The sequence below is a fragment of the Bacillus rossius genome, chromosome 6 (assembly GCF_032445375.1).
Source record: "Bacillus rossius redtenbacheri isolate Brsri chromosome 6, Brsri_v3, whole genome shotgun sequence".
Classification (NCBI taxonomy): domain Eukaryota; kingdom Metazoa; phylum Arthropoda; class Insecta; order Phasmatodea; family Bacillidae; genus Bacillus; species Bacillus rossius.
The window spans coordinates 57,740,397-57,762,504 of record NC_086334.1 but is presented as its reverse complement, the minus strand read 5'-3'; the positions used below and the strand labels follow the sequence as shown (position 1 = coordinate 57,762,504).

The following is a 22,108-nucleotide window of genomic DNA, read 5'->3' as shown; positions in this document are numbered from 1 at the left end:
CTCAACGGGTTCGCCGTCTCGCTGTGTGTTCCCGTAGAATTGCGCCGTGCATTGCACCATCGTCGCTCCTGCATCGAACCGTTGGCTGAAGGCCTCCGTGAACTCCTGCCACTCCATATCGAAGCGGCCCAATACACGCCACCAGGTCAGGGCGCTTCCCCGCAGCTGTTCGCTGGTCTGCTCGGGCCACTCGTCGATTGGGGTTCCGCTTTGCGTGAGTCGGATTTCGCACTCGAGGAGGTATGCGCGAGGGACCTCGTGAGGTGCACCACTGAATTCGGGTAACCTCGATGAGTATGAGGCTGTTCGCACCGACTCCATGCGTGTGTTGGTGGGTCGCGTTGCAATGTCGTGCCCAATCGGTTGTTCTGTAGTTTGGTGTGGGGGCATGCCGTAACACTTTTTTGGCTTGTTTCCGGTGACTGGCACTGTCAGTGGGGGTTGTGGTGGTATTGTATACCCTGTCTCTACTTTTTCCTTCCAAAACTTCTCCCAGTCTATGTTCCACTGTTCGTGGTTTGCTTGGTTGGTTGGTGACGTGGTATTGGTTTGCGCTGCACATTGGCACATGCTGTGCCAAGACAGTGAGCCTGTCAGCAAGTCGGTGGTTCTCGGTTGCTTGCAGTGTGCGCATGTCCCGTTGGATGTTTGGTGAAACATAGTTGTGTTGCGACTCTTGGTACTTTGGATAGCTGTTATTGTTGACATGCCACGTGTGCCTTAACGGGTCTGTGGGCTGGGTGCCCGGACAGCCGCACAAAGTGGAGTTCGCGATTGGGAGGGCGGGTTGGTTGTGCACGCCGCTACAGTGGCTCGGAAGAAGGGGGTGGTGCGGACACCCGTGTGAAGATAGGGACCAAGTGCGCCTGGACTGCCGCACAAAGCGGAGGACCGAACAGGCGGAGTGGCGGAGGGGGAGTGCCGATAGCCGTGCGCAGCGGAGGCCGAGAGCGCCCGGTCAGCCGCACAAAGCGAAGGTCAAGGATGGATGCGGCGGAGGAGGGGATGCGGATGGGCGTGCAAAGCGACGGCGTAGAGCGCCCGGACAGCCGCACAAAGAGTAGGTGGAAAACGATTGTTGAGGGGAGGGGATGTCGGGCTGTGGTGTCGCGCTCCCGCGTCGCGAAGGTCGTAAAGCGGGTGGCTGCGGGGGGTGGGGGGAGAAGCTCCAATGTCCTCTCAACTCGACGCGTTGTCTGTCTTAACCTGATCCGTTCTCGCCCGCAAAATGGCCATTTCGTGCCCCTTTTGTCTTCAGAGTTGGGAATGGCTTGAAGAATTCTGTTTTGAGATTTGTTTTCTGTCCGGTTTTGCTTGACGGATGTTTCTCTTGCTGATTTATTTTGCACTATTTGCCACAAGCAGGGGCGCCATTTGCCATCAGCCAGGGTTTCGGGTGCGATTCCCGCGGCGAGTCTAAGGAGTTGTACGTGAAAAATGGTGTGTTTTCCGGGAGGGCGCCAGGCTAGCTCTGTCATCTAACCGTGAGTGGGTCGATCAGCCCCAGCGTGTCCCCTAGACTAGGTGGCTTGATTCGGAAAGTAGCGATGGCTGGATTAATCCCTGCACCATAGAAAAAACCGACCCGAAGTCGCGTGGGGAGTTGCATTGAAAAAGGTATTTGGTGATGACTATAGTTACCAGTCGTGAAGAATCAGAGAGACAAAACTTGAAGACTCCCCACGGTACGTGCACGTCCGCTCTGGGACGCGAGATGATCAGAACTCCCTCAGGGGTTGGCATGCGGAGGGGGGGACACCCCCTCCATGCGCAAAAGTTACGCCGCTCGTCTCATCTAGGTGGAGACTTGGCGAGGGGTGCGTTCCGCCATCAGGAGCTAATATTGCGGGCTGAGGCCGGGCTAATGGCCTTCGGTCGGTACTACGTCACTATAAATAATTAATTCATTTTTCTCCAGGTGCTTTTGTGTTACAAAACTGTCGTTCACCATCTTTCCGTGCTCTGTAACTTTCCGCGGGAAATCGAGCCCTCCCTGGCCAGTTTGCCAGGGAGCGGAGTCAGTAGCCATCAAGCACTCATCTGGGCCGGCAGCCCCGCGCACGTGAAGCCTTCACTTTTCGTGGCAAAATCAGCATGTAGTTTTCCATAGTTCAATCTTCTTAATCCGTTTTGATCCGCTCCATGGCTGGCCCTAAACCGATTGTGCGATGTCGTTCAGTGACATTTCTAAACGACTCAGTTTTCTGGAATGTGCTGCAGTTGCGTGTGAGTTCTCCGTGCCCCGGTACCACCGCGCCCGTGCCCAGCAATCGTGTCCGCTACGCCGCTGCGAGGACGGAACTCTGGTAACTATTTCCAACCCAACCGAAACTGTACTACGGCCACAGATTCACTTCGCCCTTCAGACCAACTCCATATCAGAATTGATCCTACGGTGATGATTGTAGTATTAGTTCCGTCCATCAGCCACTTGTGTAATCTGCTTATACCAAGGGCATGTTAAGCGGGGAGGTAGCCGCCCCGTGTATTTTGCATAAATCAGTGCCGCCCCTCGAGGGCTGCGTTTGCGGAGATTAAAAGGTAGACGATGATACGGCCAGATGCGTAACAGCGCCATGTACCATGTGGCGTGTTGTACTATGTGACATTTCAATAAATTCAATTACATTCAAGTGTTTTCCATTACTCGTCATGGCATCCTGGGTGGCTTAAACAGCCCAGGGAGTCCTAAGTCGATGCGTCCCTACCTGCAGCCACGAGGCAAAGAACCCCGCCCTCGAGTTAAAATTCTAAATTTTCACAGCTTCAATTAACTAATTCTAAATCAGGTAGCGGGGAAGGCGTCAACCTTGCATGGTTAAATTTTTTAAAATATCAATTTGACATTGATTAGAATGAGTTATTCATGCACATAATTTATTACAAATTTACAAATACCTGGAATGTGTTACTTCAGTTGATAGCTTATATTTCTATAATTGCAGTCTAAACAAGAAGTGGCCATATTAAATTATTCGGCAAAGTCTAAGGTGTTTGTGTATTAGAGAACAATGCATTCAACAGGGACTACGAAGGAAGTTTCCAATAAGAGAATATTTAAATTCATTTTTTAATCAAGCCCAGAGCCTAATTGAGCTACACAATACACTATAGAACATTTCATACAAAGTAATACTGACAGGTGAAATACCATTATCATGAGAATTTACCATTAGAAGTTGACGTCGACCCAAGTGTCTCTCCGGCTCCTTTAGGCCATTATGCCTCGTCAGTGCCCTCTCTTGTATTACTGGTGCAGTACAGTACAGTGTGGTGTAGTGTTTAGATCAGGGACGCACCCGCGTGCGCCCTGGACAGCTCACGGATGGCCACGTATTTGTGTTATGTATTTTATTTTGTAATTCATTTGTATTTGTATTTTATGTATATAATGTTATTTCAGTGCCTGTGGTAGTGTGTAGATCCGCCACCTGGCCCGCCGCGAGCTCAAGTTCTCCCGCGCCGGCCTGCTTTCTCCCCCTCCTCCACGGCCCGCGCGTAGTGGCGCGTGCGGGCGGGCGGAGAGTCTGTCGCTGACTAGCTGCTACGCGGAGCAGACCTGCTTCGCTCTGCTCCGCTAGAAGTAACCCATAACGTACGGACGAGTTTCGCGATTAGCTGAGCACATCACAGGGCCACCTTCAGCCGCCCTACAAGACTGCATTTTCATAATTTATGTAATTAGGTAGTCCGGGTCGCGGCGTGACAGAAACTTCCGTTTCGCAACGTGGTCGGCCAGGATGCGATAGGGCTTCCGTTAATAAACCCAGCTCACGGAACCGGACAAGACGTCTTCTTCCCTACTGCCTTCACCAGTACCTCCAACTCTCCTGAAATCCTTTCCCTGTCCCACTTATTCCAGTTCCAGCCACGTTAGGCCTGAACTCGCCATTCTCTGGCTGGAGCTACGCGGGCAACTGAACGACTTCACAGGGCGATCCTCGACGGGGACCGAGGGACATAGGGCCGAAGAGATGACAAAGTTATTCTGTCTGTGAATAGTAAGACATTTATAAATTTAGGTAAATACAAAAAAAAATCCAGCGAAATCGATTGCCTCTAGCAATGATATTTGACAAATCCTAATTACGCCTAATGTAGACGAGCATTACAATTATCAATACCATGAACATTTTCAACGCAAGTCACACCTATTAGCAGGGCCTCTGAGAGAATTTGTGGGCCCCTGGGCAGCTGGGGTAGTAGGCCCCCTTCCTTTTTTTTTGCATACCACTACTACGTAGGCCTATACCATAAATATATATGGTATCGTAAAATTGCATACTTCATTTGAACATACATAACGATTTCCTAGTTACGCAAAAAAAAAGAAGAGAGCATTTGCATGTATTATCTCAGTGCACTTTTACATTGTTAATCCCATCAAAATACAAATAATAATTAATTTTGATGTGTATGTTGCTAAAAAAAACAAAAAATCTTAAATGGTAATCAGAAATTGCATTATTGTGAGTGTTTAAAATACATAAGTATAATAATTTATTCTGAAAGTAAATATTATTAAAATAATGTAAAGTAATAATCAAATTTATTACTTCGAAAACATCAAACACAGTGAACCACGTTTATTACATTGAAAAATTTGTAATACATATTAATTATTTATAACGTTCCAGGGACGTCGGAACGTTTTCATTAGTGGGGGGCCGAACAGATGTATCACACTTACCTCAGTCATAGAGCGGGTGTCCGGGGGCCCTCCCCCCGAAAATATTTGGAATTTTAGATGCAAAATTGTGCTATTTAATGAGTTTCCGAACCAAAATATTAAATATACCATTCCAAGAATTTGATGACGTAGTATGTATTAAATACTACTCTTACAATAGATGTAGTACAATTTAAATAAAATACCATCTAGGAATTTGCAATCATTTTACAGTATATTGACAATCATAAATTTGATTTTCTAATCAATGTGATCACCAATGCAACATTTGTAACTACAGGTTGAGAAAAATACTACTACGACCAAACATTTATTCCGGGAAAAGGAGGGGGGCGAAATGCTACTCTCGTCCCCCCATGCATAACAGCACGGGGGCGACTCGCCCCTGCTGTCCCCCCTGTTCCGACGTCCCTGTAACGTTCCCATTTCTGCTACTAAGCAAGTATTTTGGTGTGAAATGAATGTTACAAGTACCTACTGCTCGGTTAGGTATTGGTTATCGACTGTAGTTTTAGGAACACACAAAACAATTATATATATATATATATATATATATATATTGTACAAGATATTTTAATAGCAGGGGGAAAATGTTTTTCCAGCCATTTTTTTTCCACTTCCCAGCCGGGCGCCCGGGCCCCTAAGGCTACCGGGCCCCTGGGCATTTGCCCCTTTTGCCCCCCCCCCCCCTCTCGGCGGCCCTGCATCTAACATTTGCGGAAACATTTATAGTTTTAACAAGATAGGCAGTATTTTAACCAAAACAATAATTGCAACAAATATGTTTACTTCTTTAGCAAGTTCTTTCTATTTCTCCATAGCATAAATTTATTTAACTTGTTTGGGATCGGTAATGACTTCTTAAGAACTTAGGGATTCAATTTCCTCTGTCTAATTTAAGTTCTGGTTAAGATCGCTGGGAGTTGCTTAACTATTAGTGAACGATTCAATGTGCTAAGAAGCTCTTTCGTTAACCTTAAGCCCTTAAAAGTTAGGCGATATTGGTGAAATCGTCCATATGTTTGCCCGGGCAAGAGGGTTCAATCTCTCTACCATTCGCTCAGTTGTAACTTTGTATTGTTCTATACTCACTAAAAAAAAGTGGTAACTGTTTATTTTTTAAACTCTAGGTACAGGTTTTTTTATTAATAAGTGTTATGGCTTGTGATATATCGATAGAAAGTTTATAATACAATCGATGTGCGGACTATTGTCTGTAAATAATGCATTCATGTCTTTGGTCACGTATCAAAAACATTTTGATATTTTGTGTAACAAAGCAGTTTCATTTGAGGTTTGCCAGACAATGGTTATTTGTTTCGTACGTGTGTGGTTCAGAACGTTGAATAGATCAAATTTGAATTTATTTAACATAAGACTGTGCTAACGTTAGGTTAGTATTATCATTTTAAAATGTGGTGTCTGGTCAGTCAACCAAATTCTGTGATATTGGAAGTTGAAGTTGATCCGAGAGCCAAGGGTCAAGAATGTTTGGAGAAGGTAACTGAAATAAAGCATTTTACTAAAATAACACGTAATTATTATTTTATTGATGATATTTTGTAAATGATTTTTTTTCTATCTGCATGTGTGTATTCTAAATTTGACAGCCTGGGGTGGAGTCCTATAAATTAAAATCGTTTGAGTACAGAAGGCGATTTTTGAAAATCTCTATGAGGTTCTGGCTTTGCAAACTTTTATTGCATAATTTTTTTATAATTTGTTTAATATTTGATTCAGAGGAGCAACTGATGTGTCAAAATATATCTTAGTTATGGATTAACAAGCCCCTTTATGATGAGTACTTATTTGGTAAAAGGTAGAAGGCCTGTTTTACAATGTCACGGAAACGTAACACGTAAACAGTGACGGATCTCCCGAATCATTTCACTTTCACATCTACTTCTTCCACAATGCACGGAAACGTGACAAATGGCAACTAATTAGATTGCATATCAAGGTACGAATTATTAATTTAACTATAAAAATATATTATGCTTCGAGATAATAGTACCCTAGATATTCTTGCACTTGAAACAATTTTTAACATATTTAGAACTAAACAAGCATGGCTACTAGCGCAGCAAAGTACTTGGCTTCTATTAGTTGCACAGAGCAACCTAAACGGAAGAGCTTAACATTGCCGAACTAATCCGTACGGGTCCGTGTCTGTCGGCATGGGGCTTCACAATTAGTGCCGGCTTGACCAGTACCCACACCAGTGAGAATTTTCCAGTGGTAGTGTAGTTCTGTTGGGGCCCCCAGGTACTGCCGGACAAGTCTGGGTAAATATGTATTGTACGGATTAGCGCCAAAAAAAATCGTACAAATATGCAATAACTTTCATTATATGCTATCTTACGTCCTCTTTTCAGAACCGCCTGCGGAGATAAAAAATTCCAATTACTTTTGGAGATATAGAATTTTTTAATATTAATTTTTTGGCAATTTTTTTAAAAAAAATTTTTAAAAATCCGAAAATACCTTTATTCTGTGCTCTTCAACTTCCTCTTTTCATTAAACCCGGCGGAGATCAGTAATTCCAAATACTTTAGGAGATATGGAATTTTTTAATTTTCATGTTGTGCACTGATGCGGCGTTCAGCGGGAAGCCTACGATTCACACATCCTTCTGGACATACCCGAATACTCACGTTGGCAAGCCTTCTTTTCTTAAAATTAGCAAGAAGTAATTAATAATACTTTAAAACACTGTGGATGGATGGTTATATTAGGTAAGTATAGCTACATTAAAAAAACTGTAAAATCATTTTATGGTTGCTTAGCAAATAACTTTTTAATATGTAGCTATCCAGCGCTAGGAAACCGTTTACATGATTTCACAGTATTTTTAATGTAGCTATCCTAACCAAATCAACCATCCACAATGTTTTGAAGTATTTATAATGTAGCTAACATAACCTAATTGACCATTATTTTTCATGAATTGCATATTTATTTACAATGAAAAATATATAAAAAAAAACGAAGATGCACGATCGGGCGTTTGCCTCTCGTCTGTTGAAAGAAGGCTTGCCAACGTGAGTATTCGGGTATGTCCAGAAAGATGAGTGAATCGTAGGCTTCCCGCTTTCACCATTGTTGCTTGTTTACAAGTATGATTTGTTTTTTTTGTTTTTTTTTTTTTCGCGACGTAGTTGAACGACTACATCACATAAAAAGAAAATTACGTGAGTTCCTACTGTTCATCCTTTTACCCGGTTTGTTAGGTCAGGTCAGCTACATTATAAATACTTTAAAACTAAACAACCATTAAAATTAATTTTTATTATTTTTAATGTCCGTTCAGTTTCAAAGTATTTATACTGTAGCTGACCTGACCTGATCTACCTTTGTCCCGTTTTGTTAGGTCAGGTCAGTTACATTATAAATACTTAAAACTATACAAGTAACATTAATTGATATTATTTTTAATTTCCGTTTATTTTGAAGTATTTATCATGTAACTAACCTTACTTAATGGAAAATTTCTGTTATTTAGGCATTCACGCAAACACGGCAAAATATAAAATGGCGTCTGTTGAATGATTACATAGGGCTTGTATTGCAAAATAAGAACGGCGATATCTCCAAAAGTAATTGGAATTTTTTATCTCCGCAGGCGGTTTTGAAAAGAGGACGTAATAGAGCATATAATGAAAGTTATTTCATATTTGTACGATTTTTTTTGGCGCTAATCCGTACAATACATATTTACCCAAGTCTGAGTTGACCATGATCGCCATCAGTGCCTTCATGGCTACCTGACCGGGGCCATGAACTCTTTTAAAGAGCGGAGGTGCAAACGCAGGATTGGCAGAGAAACCTGCGCTTTTTTGAAGGGGGAAAAAAACATCTGATGCTAGTTTTTGGAACATGTATTCTAAATAAAACCTGAGTTAGTTTTTTTTTTTTTTTACAAAAAGTCTTCATTATGCTGGGTTTTCTGAAAATTATTTTTTTAAACAATAAACTTAATTTTATTACTTAAGTCTATTGAAATCCTTCTACCCTCTGTTTTTCTAAATGTAATATTTTTTTAATCTATTACATGAGACCAAGTGGGTAGTAAATAGATTGGGTTTTTCAACTGGGTCTTATTGAAAAAACCTAACCCCAAATCCACATGTCAGGTACATCGCTGCCAACTTTGATGCAAAGGCTGACACTTGCTCACTTATCATATGCATTTTTGGATGTACAAGCTAAGCAAACAACTAGAAAAATGCATGTTAAAAAATGAAACCATGAAATGAAACTGCCATAGGAAAGTAATAACTGCTAATGCTATTTTTTAATCAGACATTTTAAGAAGTCATGAATTGTTTTTAAATGGTGTATCAAAACATGAGGCTGTGGATGCTGTTTGGCGGCCCAGTCAGGCGGCTACCGTAACAGAGTGCTACCTATAACATTGTCTTGAGAGAAGTTCCCCATTATCTTGTCTTACTTAACTAAGTATATTTAATGTGGACCACTCATTTATGCTTATTGTCAAATTCAATCAATTTGTACAATCTTGTTTTTTTCTTTCTAAAACTCTATAAATTTCCTAAAATAGTATTATTTTGACTGTTTAAAAAGCTTGAACACTTTTCAATGTTTCTTAATGATCATACTCCAGCAACACAGTTCAAAGCATCACCGGAATAGTTTGAGATGAACTGTGAGAAGAGTGAGAGCGGGGCTAGCGAGGACGGTGTGCCGGCAGGTGTGCCAGTGCCTGGGCGTCGGCCACGAGGCGGACTACTTCGGCCTCAAGTACCACAGCGCGAAGGGCGAGGAGCTCTGGCTGAACCTGCGCAACCCCCTGGAGCGGCAGGTGGCGGGCGCCCCGCCCCACCGCCTGGCACTCCGCGTCAAGTTCTGGGTGCCGCCCCACCTGCTGCTGCAGGAGACCACTCGGTGAGCTCCCAGGACCGGCCCCGCTTCTCAAACAACTTAACAACTTTGATTTTTGAGAAGAGTGAATCATGCGTGGTAACGGGATTAAGGCGCAATGGAAAAAATATTTGAAATTAATATTTAAAACCATTTTAGAATAGGAACTTATTGAACAAGGTTTCCAGATAAAATTGACACCATAGAAGGGAATAATATATAAGATTTGTTATTGTCACCAAACCAAGCTGGTGTGAGCACAGAGTGGTGCACAGTTGTGTTAAATGCTTGGAAATGTTTCAGAATTACAAGTTTGTAGCAACACTTTGTGTTGAGATCTGAGACAATAATCAGTGCCTAAAGCAATGTGCTACTAAGTCAGTGACCAGTCACCTAGAATAAAAAAAAAAGCTTTGAGAGACTGCTTTCTATCCACCAGTTAAATATGTCAACATATCATTGGATTCTACTTGCTTCTGTAAATCTTTAAGTGGCATACTTGTTCGTTCACCGTGCCCCCCTCCCCCCCCCCCCCCAACTCCACCAAATACAGCTGTGTATGTGGTTGATTACCAATTTTACAAATGTGCATGGAGCACTACACAAAACTGGTGCAAAATTACTATGGCCTGAAAGCAGTGCCATGATTAAGCTCAGTTAAAAAATTTCAAATATTCTTGCTTGTACATAGTCCTGTTGGCATACCATCGCTTGTACAGGAAGTTAAGATAGCAGACTAAAATTAACAGTAAACAACCAAAAAAATTTTAGGTTCTGTTTGCAATATTTCAGGAGTTATTGTGAGGTTGTATTCAAATTTTCGTAATTACTTAGAGTTACAAACAAACAGTAAAAAAAATAATAAATAAATTATAGGTTGAAGTAAACCTCACTTATAAATAATTCTTGCATAAAAACCTAATTAATAATAAATAAGGTTAATATTTTTTTTTCTTTATGTTCATTTACAAGCCTGTATGTTAATAAAAACCAGAAAAAAAGGATGTGAGTGTGATGTTCAATAGTTATTTATTTTGTTTTGTAATCTTTCACACCTACTGATCTGCCAAATTTCTAATATTTGTTCTGTAGGCAGCTACTGTGCATAGCAATGCAGCAAGAAAATATTTTACCCACTGAGCTAGGAAATGTAATTCCCTTTGCTACATTCATTTAATCTTACTCTTCTTTGTTCTTATATATGCAATGTTCACATAACTTATCTAGTTATATTTGTATGAACTCCAGTGTTAATTTTTTTAGGTGATTTTTTATCATTCCACATTTCAACTTTTTTTCAACATTCCACCTTGTCTTGTTTTCAACATTCCACCTTGTCTTGTTTTCAACATGCTATCTGAGGGGTCAGGTGGCACAGTGGTGAGACACTGAACTCACATTCCAGAGAGTATGGTGCGAGTAACCGTCCACCTATCCTGAACAAAAGCTGGAGTTATTTGCCACAGGCAGTCAAGTCCAACCGATTCCTTATTAAGTATCTTTGTTCTCTGAAGTTGTGTTTTGTGGTCTTTAATGACCTCGTCACGACACCTTAAGTCCAGTTGATTCATTAAGATCTAGTGTGGCATTTGCAGCAGTCAGCTAGCTGCGCTGCGGTTAACATCATCACTTGAATATTCCCTTACTCCCAGTTGCTATGAGTTGTACCATGTTAATTTCCTTTAGAAGACATGATATCTAGTTTGTGAACAAAGCAAGGTTGGTTCTTGTGGCTTCATTGCAATGTGAGACTGGCAAAATCATTCTACCATTGCATTAAGCATAAAAGATACTATAATATCTATGAATACTTCCTTCTATGTTCAGTTTCTGCAAGTAACACACAGGACTAATTGGTCTACAAAACATTAAGTTATTGTAGTTATGGCTACCTACAAACTGATGGAAATTTTTTTTTTTTTACAGTATTGTTCTGTAAAGCCTAGGGTTCCTTAGAATGTAAACAGATGTTTTAACAAAAAAAATCTGAAAGAAATGTAATAAAAATGAAACTGTCTGAAACAGTGCCATAGGTATTGTACATAGTGGTGAGGGGCTTCATTTAAAGACAAGCATCTCACAGAGCTTGAGTCTAGCAGCTAAGCAATGCCTTTCAAAGTGTGGCCCAGTTATTTCACCTTCCAAATGGCATGTGCCTTGTCTCCTCATCCACGCAGCATGGCAGCCGTGTAACTAGGTTAAGCTCATGCCTCTTCACAGCTGCAAGGATGGCATCATTGTGTTGTGTGCTTATCAAACTAGTTCGCAGTATTTGCATACAATCACAGGACACACGTGGTTAAACAGGAAGAGCTATCTCAGTCCCACTTTGTGTTACCTGCTTGCATTGATATTTGGTTTGTTTGGTTGACTCACAAGAATTTGGTAGGGTACTCTCTAGTGCTGAAAAAAAAAATTAAAGTAGAGCTAAACAGTCTCCCAGAGTGTTTTTTGCTTTTTCTTTGAAGTTATTTTGTAGTTAAAACAATGGAAACAATGGTCAATAAGTATGCTTTATTTGTATTAAATACTTAAACTTTATTACGTGGCGGGGTTCATACGGTCCGTAAAAAGTCCTTTGATATCTAATTTTATTTATAAGGGGTTTTGAAAATACTTATTTTCTTCTATTGTCTTTAGATAATAGGTATTGAATGGACAAAATGGTGTATTTTGTTTCAAATTACTTTATACAAATTAAGGATTGTAGTATAAATATTTATGCAGCTGTAAAAATTATTTCACAGAAAAGTTTAATCTTCCCGTGACATTTGATGGTTTATCAAGTGTAATGCAGATAAATGCATATAATGCAAATAATGTTAATGGACAGTTATTTTAAAACTATTGTTCCCAATTTGTGATGTTCAAAAATTGGTATTTGAACTGTTTCTTTAGCTTACCAACTGCCAAAACAATTTTGACATTTTTAAATGTATTTTATTTTCAAAAAAGATTTATTGCTATCTGGTACAGTAAGATTAGGTACTATGTTCTTCTTAAAAGTATGTGGTAAGTATAGTACATTTTTCATCCATTGGATTTTCATAGATTCTTAAGTTTCTTCAAAAAGTTTAAACTTTTTTTAAACAAAGAATTTGCAGTAACAATCGTCTCCTTTTTTAGTAGTCAAGCGGGGTGACTATGGTCACTTTTAATGGTTTTTTCATACCAGATTTGTTATATTTAATTATATATTTCATTAAAAATTTGTACAACACAGTTCTTGATTCTGGCTTTCAAAATACTATTAGCATGAATTTTTTTGAGCCTATATATTTAAGTAAAAAAATAATACATTGTGACCATAGTCACCTCACCGATTGGGGTCACTATGGTCACAACACAAAACCAATGCAAAACATTCTGAAAATGGTGAATTTTTAAAGGGGTGAACATGGTCACACAAAATAATGAATACATAGCAATACACAAGAATGAAATATATAAAATAGTCCTAAATAGGGCATCATATCTACGGTACCCATAGTTATGTTACATGCAGTTCCATAGTTGTTCATTTTGCCAACCAATTTGTAAATTCTACAACAACGTCACTAAAAAAACACAAGTTCGGTTGAACAGTTTAACCAACATTAAAGCTATCAAACGTTACATGAAACATTAACCTGCCTCTTCTCTCTTCAACTGATGCAGGAAGAACTCTGATTGCCTGTGCTTTGTCAATGACAGAAACATCTGGCTTGTCTGACCAAATAAAGAAACCCCCTCGAGATTTTTTAAGAAAAGTCCTAAGTCTGTAGATTCTGTTACTAATGTCTGCCATATTGTCAAAATAGTTGTTAACATCTTCAGGATTTCACTGAGAACGTTTGGGGTTGATGTTTGAGACAATGCGGGAACATATTTTTTCACTGTTGCGTTTTATGAACGACCGAGCCCATTCTACTCCTGGGGTACACCCATCAGAAAACCTTGTGATTGTTTTACCCTGCCTTTTTAAGTTTGATCGCACGAGTAAACGTAACTCAAATGAGGTTATTGGGAAGCCCCATTCAGCAAGCTGGGTGGTGTAAGAACACAACAAAGATTCTTCAGCTTCCGTTAATATTGTCTGTCCACATGGTCTCTTCATGTCCATGTTCTTGCATCTTTTCCTCAACGCTTCCCTTTTTACTTTGTATCTTTCGGCAGCTGTCATGCTCATTCCCTTTCTAACAGCAGTAATTGCTGAATCCATTTTTCTGGGCTGTAATCCATGTAGGATCGTGACCCAGGGGATCGTTGATAGGTTCTCACAAATGAAGATCACCTGCAGGTAAATATAAAAAGAACACAGTGATAAGTATCTGTATTCTTGTTTTTATACATTTAAGGCCTAATTGCTAGTTAATTCTGAATAGGTTACCTATCGTAGACATTAAATTTTTAAAAATATGCATGTTTCATAGGTTATAATGAAAATTAACAAATGACCATAGTAACCCCAAATTATTTATGTATTTACACTATTTATTAGAATTATTAATGGCAAATAGCAATTTTAAAATAAATGCTTACATGTTTACTTACCTAAAATCCTGAAATCTTGGTGCAGGTTACAAAAGTACTTTTTTTGCTATACCACATGACACTGATCAGCTGTGTTAAACAGTTTAGCCAACATTTATTTTGGGGTAAATTTGCCGGTACAAAAAATTTGACCAAAAAAAATATATATTGGCGAAGTTTAAGTTAACATTCTCCTGTTATATTTCAATGTGTTCATATATTCTGTAAAAAATATAGTTATTGTTAGTAGTGTAATTTTTTATAGGATAGGAGCAATCTTAAAATATATCTTTGCTTTGACCATAGTCACCCCCGTGACCGTAGTCACCCCGCTTGACGGTACAATGTTTCTTTCCAATGGGAGAAAAAATTGATGCATTGATAATTTTTCATTGGTCTTGTCCATTACTTCATCAGAAGTATGCTCTATTCAAGATAAGGTAATCATTTTTTGACAGGTCAACCAACATGGAGGCTTTAAAAGCCTAATATTATGATTATTATAAGAAAAACAAATAGGTAATATTCTTGTATTTCCAGACTAGCTAATAATTTATCAATTATAACAGTCGAAACCTGCATATAGCTAAAATTGGTCCGGCTGTTACATGCATAAACACTTGAAGAAATTTTGATTGTAGATTGAAATATTAAGTTCCAGAAAATATTTCTTTTTTGAGGTTAGGTATGTTTACTTTGAAGATTGTCTTCCATGTATAAAAGAATACACTAATAAAGTTTGTCAGTTTATTTTTTCTTTACCTGACACTGAACAGGGCCACCATTTTACAATGCAGTAACATTCCCCAAGGGGGGGAAAAACAAATTTCAGCACAAAAAAATACTTTTTTTTACCAATCTGGTCATCACTTGGGCACTAATTATAGCTCGTTGACAAAATCCCACAAATGGCCAAGGGACCATTGTCTGCTTACTGTGGGCACTAATTTACTTAAAAAGGCTCCATGTAGGGCCTTCGTTGCCACCTGTGACATCAAATTATAATTGAAACAATGTCCTAAGTGATGTTCAACAGCATGGCTCAGACCCCAGCGGTGGAATTCTTCTTCAACGACATTAAATTGTTAAATTTGGTGAGCCCCCATACAACATGCCTACCTTCACAGATGTGCAACCTATGAATCCAGCTTGTTTCCCACTGGACCAGTGTCAAAACTGCACTTGTGATGCCATCAACAACCAATCACAGAGCAGTTTACAATTACAACCAATGACAAAAAACGTTTTTAGCATGAAAATGGGCCCTGATGCCTTGCGATGTCACACACAAGACCCATCATATGATAGTTTTTCCCACGCACAAACAATACCTGTCTCTTATACTTTTGTAACTAATAAAACAATCGCATCAGCCCAAATGTTAAAGAACCCCTAGAACAATCCCTGTATCACATTAACAAATTAAAGCAATCTAATAAACAACACCTAAAAATTCTTAAGTGGCTTATTCACCATAAAGCAAACAAATCATCAGAAGTTCAAAAAAAGAGCTTGAACCAATGTAAATTATGATCATAAAACATTTTTGTAAATGATAAATACCTCTGAAAAGAATACACAGCTGTTGTTTACATCTTACAAGAAAACATAACCATATATCATTTATAATTATACAGAATATAATATATTTAATAAACTTATTTAAAAATTGGGGAGGGCAGTAGCCTGATTTGTTGCACAATAATTATTTTATTTATTTCTTAACATTTGAGTATCAAAGTGTGAATGTTCAAAAAAGCACATGTCAGAAAAGTGTCATCTATCTCAGAGTATGTCAATCCAAACCTCGCCGGCTAGCTATTGCCCGAATTGCTCATATATAAACACTGGAAAAATAAAATCAGTAGTTGCAGAACTGACTCGCAACAGTTATTGGTGATTCTTAAATAATAGAGCTGAAATAACTTTGGACTTTTATTCTTCACACGATGGAAAAAAACTTACAGGTTCTCTACAAGATAGCTCCGCACGAAAAACACTTACTTCTGCTGATCGCTACTTACAGTCCTGTGCCTTCACAAAAAAATGTCTTTAGCGACTTAAGTCATCTAGGTATGATGAAACATGGGAAATTATGTCCTGGTGGACCAACAGACCACCCGGGCCTGCTTCGCACGTCTGAGGCCTGCAAATTCTAGTTTAAAGTACAAAAAAAAAAACAAGTTAAAACTTATTGCCCCAGCATGGCCCCAGCACCCTGGCTTGAAATTCTCGCCCTTACAGTCTCATAACATGTTGTTTAAGAGCTGCCACCCCCACACATCCTTTCGGCACAGTACTAGAACGACTAAATTTGAAAGAGGCTACGTGACCAACCGCCACCATGCAGGGAACAGGCAGTCATGTGACCTCAACAACCAATTAAACACAAAACCTGACAGTATACAAATTTCCTAACCTCACAACGAGGCTTTTCCTGAAAAAAATAAAAACATGAACAATTACAGTCTCTCTTATGATTGGCTGCCAATAAAACATGACACTATTACTGTCTCGCCTGGGAAAGGACACGTGCCTATTTTCCCATCATAAGTAAACATACAGAATGCACCAGAAAGCCTCGTGCATCTGTCTCTCATTCTTCCTTTTTCCAACACAATACACAATGTCTCAGAAACATGCTTCTAACTTTCAATATGTACAAACTTAAAATAGTGGTATAAAACTATTTAAAATTAATGAAACCCTGAAAAAAAAGGCACTTAAACAAATATAAAACCAGTAAAAACATACGTAGTTAAATGGCTTTTCTGAAAAAGCAACCAAGTTTCAAAATGAATTTAGAGAATATTTTTACGGACGCAAGAGACAAGACCGCGACGCGCGCCAGGTTCGGAGCGGGCTGGCGGTCACGCACAGCCACTGACGTCACGCACCGTCCACTGACGTGAAGCATGCCACGCGTGTCTGGCCGGATGACAAGGATCCTCGCTGCTCACTCCCTTCCGCTCCTTGTGCACCATTCAGCCTCGGGCTATAGTTGCCATTTAGTGGCCTGGGTGTTTCGGGTGTTGGGTCGGCTCGGGATGGCGCGACACATCACAGATGCTCTCATCCCTTCAAGAACGACGCTACGGGTATATGAGCGATGACGGCGGCCTCCGCGGGAGTTCTGAGTGTTCAGAGAGTTCTGACAGTAGGGGAGAGAGTCTTCCTCTCGGAAGTGGTACTGGCGATACCTGTGCCATCAGCGAGAGGTGAAGAGGGAAAGTGGCACCGGTGAGCGAATCGGACCTATCGGGAGGCGATACCTGCGATTGAAGGCCTGGCGAGCCAGTCTGGTGTGACGAGCGAAAGTTGAGTGCCGTGGCACGGCACGGGTGAGTGTGCGAAGGAAGCGGACAGAAGAGCAAGCCATTGTCGAGCTAAGCTAATGTTTTAATCATCATTGTAAGACTAATTGTTGTGGACAGAAATCTTGAGTGCAGTAATTACATTTATAGTGTAGACATTAGTAATAAATAAAACTGTACTATTTAATTGGCCAACCCTTACGAACCCAGTAGTTATCCTTACATAAATCGTAACAGTATTAAGGGGTCCACCTACCTGGGCACACATACGGTGTGCAGAGCTTCAGGAAAAACAATGCGATTTGAAAACTACTCAAGATATCCGAGTGGGGCCTATTTACGAATAGCATTTAAGAGTTTGCTGAGGGCCGAAAAGTACTTTTAATTTCGGATTAAGTTTTTAAACCGTATTTTTAGACACGTTTAAATGGCTAAAACGCGTGTTTTCAGAGTAATTTTTAGGCATAAAACAATCAGTACAGATTCTTGAAAGCACTTAAGGGACTTGCATAACACCTTTATCTTCATTTCTCCACCATATAATGTTACGGTCACCGCTCAAATTTCAGTTATCCTGTGATGACGAGACAAATGCGCGCCAGTTCAGAGACTTGCGCTTAGAGGCTATACCGCGCTGAAATACCAGCGAGCGTCGCACTTATCATCCCGCCTCACTAACACACATACACCCCTGACGAGGCGGGCCCATTAAGAATAATAAATTACAAGTATGAGAAACCAGGTGACACGGAAGTAGCTACAAGAGCAGGGGGGAGGAGGGCAGGTGAGGGAGTGTGCCCCCCGTCCCGCAGGCACCAGTTCTACCTGCACGCCCGCCTGGACCTGCTGGAGGGGCGGCTGAAGGCCCCCGGGTGGGGGCTGGCGGCCCGGCTGGCCGCGCTGGTGGCGCAGGCTGACTGCGGGGACTACCAGCCCCTGTCCCCTCCGCCCAGCGCCTGCGACCTGGCCGTGCAGGACGGGGAGCCCAGGCCCGCTGACTTCCCGCTCCTGGTGGCCGCCCAGCTGGCCGCCGTCAAGGTCAGTCCGGCCTCCCTCCCATCCAGCTCTACCCTTGGTGTGCATGGGTTTCGCGTACTACTAGCGCCGTTCATTCGTAAACCGCTGTGAAGGTAAGGTGCCAGACCTATCTATATGACTGTGAAATTGATATGAGGAACAAAACAGATCTTGAAGAAAATTCAGAGAACTGAAATACCACCAAGGGTAACTAGACATGAAATCAACACGTTCCGACAAGAAGTCCGCATTTTAGAAAATATTCGTCAAGAAACATTGCAATAAATGCTGAGAAACAATATAAAAGGAACAGACTATTGTGAATTTTATTTTTGAAGTGACATTGTGTTAAGTGGGGGTTTCGTGTAAAAGTGGGATGTTGGTGGGTTTTCTCAGGGCACTTCCGTTTTCTCCACCAATTCTTCTGACGATGCTCCATCCTCATCTTATTATTCCTTGTCGTCTCCAATGACCTTGATGTTAATGAGATTATATATTAATTCATTTGTGTCTGATTTCTTGAGTTGCTCCCAAACAATATGTAACTTTCTTCTCTCGTAAGCAAGGTTGTTTGGCGTGAAAATGAGAGTGCCTGACCATTGTTCTTCAAGCCTGCCAAGATGCATAAGACAACATCAAGGAGCATGTCATTGGACAGCTGTGGGGAACAGATAAGTCACGTGGCTGGTGCAACTTGCACTAGTCTCAGTTTCTCCAATGGGGATTAAAAACTGGGAAATTTGAAACAATTGAATAGGGTTAGTGTATTTTTATCTAGTTAAATAGAGGTGGAACACAATGAATTATCTGTATTAAAGATATCTTAGCCTACCTATCATGATACTCTTCAAAATAATTTCACATTTGAAGTAACCACTGTGTTTAAGTGAAATTGTAAACATCTCTTTCCCTTTAAAAAAAATATCGAATTCCACATATTCCAAGCCATCTGTTTATGTTCATATCCAATAAACAATTTTTTTCCAACAAAATTTGAGAATTTAATTAGGTTTCACTCACAGAGATAACGAAAAAATATCTTATTTAAGATCCAAGCTATCTGGATTATCAAACATTTTTATCATGAACCATATCTTGATTTTCTGCGCTTACGTTTGTCGGGCAAGGATTTTAGAGGATAGTGATGTAAAACAAACAAACAACTAGAAACGTGTCCAGTATGATTTTTTTAAAGGGAATATTAAGTTAAAAGGAATTTATTTCAACTTTTCGGCCAGTTAGTACTTCAAGAAGAAATTATGAATTGCATGCAGAATTGTATTTTAATGACCTCCAATCACGGATTGGTTATGGAGAAACATCCACAAGTTTAATAAGATTAAAATCAAGTGTGAGTTTTTATTCCAATAAAATTATCTGATTCCCCATTATTTAGTGGCTATTTTTAAAGTGACCCTAATAGCTTTTTTTTTAACTTGTTAATCTGAGAAATTTATAATAAGGTTTGAATTGAATTACAAATGACAGCTTATTGATATATGAGATATGTACTTTAACTAGATAAAATTTATTAAACTCGCTCGGTGAACCACAACTGGTGGTCACAGTCGGCCAGTGGAAGCTGCCCAGGCAATGCAGATGTAGAGCATAGTTGCTCTGAGCACAGAGTAGGGACAGATATCCAGGCTTCACTCCAATCAAGACATATAATTTAAAAAGAGTCACATAAGTGACAACCTCGCTGCCATCGCAGCAAAATGCCCAAATACTGTTGAGTTGTTATGTCCTAGTTTGTACCCAGCTTAAAGACAAACTGAATTTCTGCCACTTTAGAAAAAACTGTTCAGATAAGTTCCAAAATTTTTTGAGGTTAGCTTTCCTGATGTGAATTTAGGATGAGTTGTAGTTATGAAGAAAAAAAATTTTTTTTTAGTAAAATTTATCTAAATTTATATTTGTCCTTGAAGTGGCCTATTGACCATTGCATGATGTTCATTACAGTTCCACACAGTTTCCATAGGGACAACACAAATGATTTTTCATGCTCGAAAAATGAATGTTAGTTAGTTAAAGCTAAAAACAATCTGAATACTCACATACAATCACATCTTGCAAATGAGTCCCAAAGCTGCGTGGCATCAATAGTATAACCAAGGACAAACGTGTCCTTGGGATGATGGCTAAAAATTACTAACATCCCATCGTGGGCTAAGTGCAGACGATTGTGGTCGCAAAAATCTAGTTGAACATGTCCAAAATTAAAGGTTGATAAACAGCGCAGCCCTGGCCATAGTTGTAAAGTTCATCACTTAAGGGTGACTTCAGGTCATGATTTTATATTTACAGTAATCACGTCTCTACTTTTATACTTTTTAGATGATTTAACTTTCACGAAAACTTTTTAAATGGTTTAACTTTCATGAAATGAAAAATATATTTAAAACACATATTTTTTGCATAATTTTCTGCCAAAGTTACATTTTTAAAGTTTTTGGACTGTATAAATAAGGAGAGTATAGAGGTATTTGAGAAGCCCTCAATAGAAATGAATTTTATGTTTATTATTTTACTTCTTACCTCTATGACTTTGTCTTAGTCCTGTTATGAATTATATTTACCAGTATTGTATCTCTATGGTCAGGTCAATTTGGTTTTACTCTTTAAGTATTTTCATGTTTTATCTAAGTAATAATTTTATGAAATGTCTTTGCAAACATTTGTTAAACGGCGACGAATAGGAAATGAGCTTACACCTTTTAATATTGTTTTTGGGTCATTACTGAGGAAAGAGTATATGTGATTGGACGCTCGACTGCGCATATATTTTATTTAAAGAATTTAGTATTTCCAGTGTGATTTCGGAGAGTGTTCAATAGAGAAAGCTTTGACTGTTTGAAACAAATTGGAACTTGAGTTTCTGTTCTACTATCATGGGAGAAGGATTAGAGAGAAAGAGCTCCGTGATTTAGTCATAAATGAATGTAAGAATATCACGTAAAACATTGGTACGACGACTGAATAGCTAGAATCTACGTAAAATTGATGATTTTATAATAAATACCGGAACTACACAATGAAGAAGAGGTAGTTACCGATGTTCGAAGCTCTACTAAAGAATCGACGACGACGATAAGTTTTGACTAACAGCATAAATAGAACTGGATCAACGACGAATTAAGAAGAAAAGAAGAAAAGGACTATCAATCTTCGAGATGGAAGGAGTTCGACAGCGGTAGACGGCATCGTAGACGGTGTACCGGAGGACATCATCCTTCTAGACGACTCCAGGTGACCGACGCCAGTCCTGCTGGAGTACCAGCAGCACGAGAGGAGGTGCATCGAGACGGAGACCCAACCAGCGACATCGGAGGAGAGTGAGATCTAACCAGCAACATCGGAGGAGAGACAGGGGTTCGGAGAGGTTTTCCACAGCCTCTTGGTATTGTAACGACGCGACGAGGTTTGTTTGCCCCATCCCCGAATTAACAAGAACAGCGAGAAGTTACCTGTCCTATTTTAATGGCAAGATATCTTAAACTATGATGTTTACGATCAAGACCTAATTTGAAACTCGCAAAAACAACTTAATACTACTTAACTACGTAAAGACTTGTAGCTTGTACATACTGGACCTGGTTAACTGACATTGATCAGTAATATGTACGATATCAAAGTTAAAATCTGTTAAAGTCATTAATTGTCTTGAATGTTTAAAGAATAGTCCCAGGTCCAG

At 39.8% G+C, this 22,108-nt stretch overlaps 1 protein-coding gene across 2 annotated transcripts in view; it reads left to right on the top strand.

Annotated features, from left to right (window-relative positions):
• Positions 1-5,892: 5,892 nt before the first annotated feature.
• The window catches only part of LOC134533229 (E3 ubiquitin-protein ligase MYLIP), a 40,320-nt gene continuing 24,104 nt past the window's right edge, over positions 5,893-22,108 (top strand). The window contains exons 1-3 of one of the 2 annotated variants that reach the window (XM_063370630.1): positions 5,893-6,190; positions 9,402-9,595; positions 18,210-18,435. In XM_063370630.1, the coding sequence (XP_063226700.1) occupies positions 6,104-6,190; positions 9,402-9,595; positions 18,210-18,435 (507 nt within the window). In that variant the 5' untranslated portion in view covers positions 5,893-6,103. The remainder of the gene's footprint in view (positions 6,191-9,401; positions 9,596-18,209; positions 18,436-22,108) is intronic. The other variant, XM_063370632.1, reaches the window with a different exon arrangement.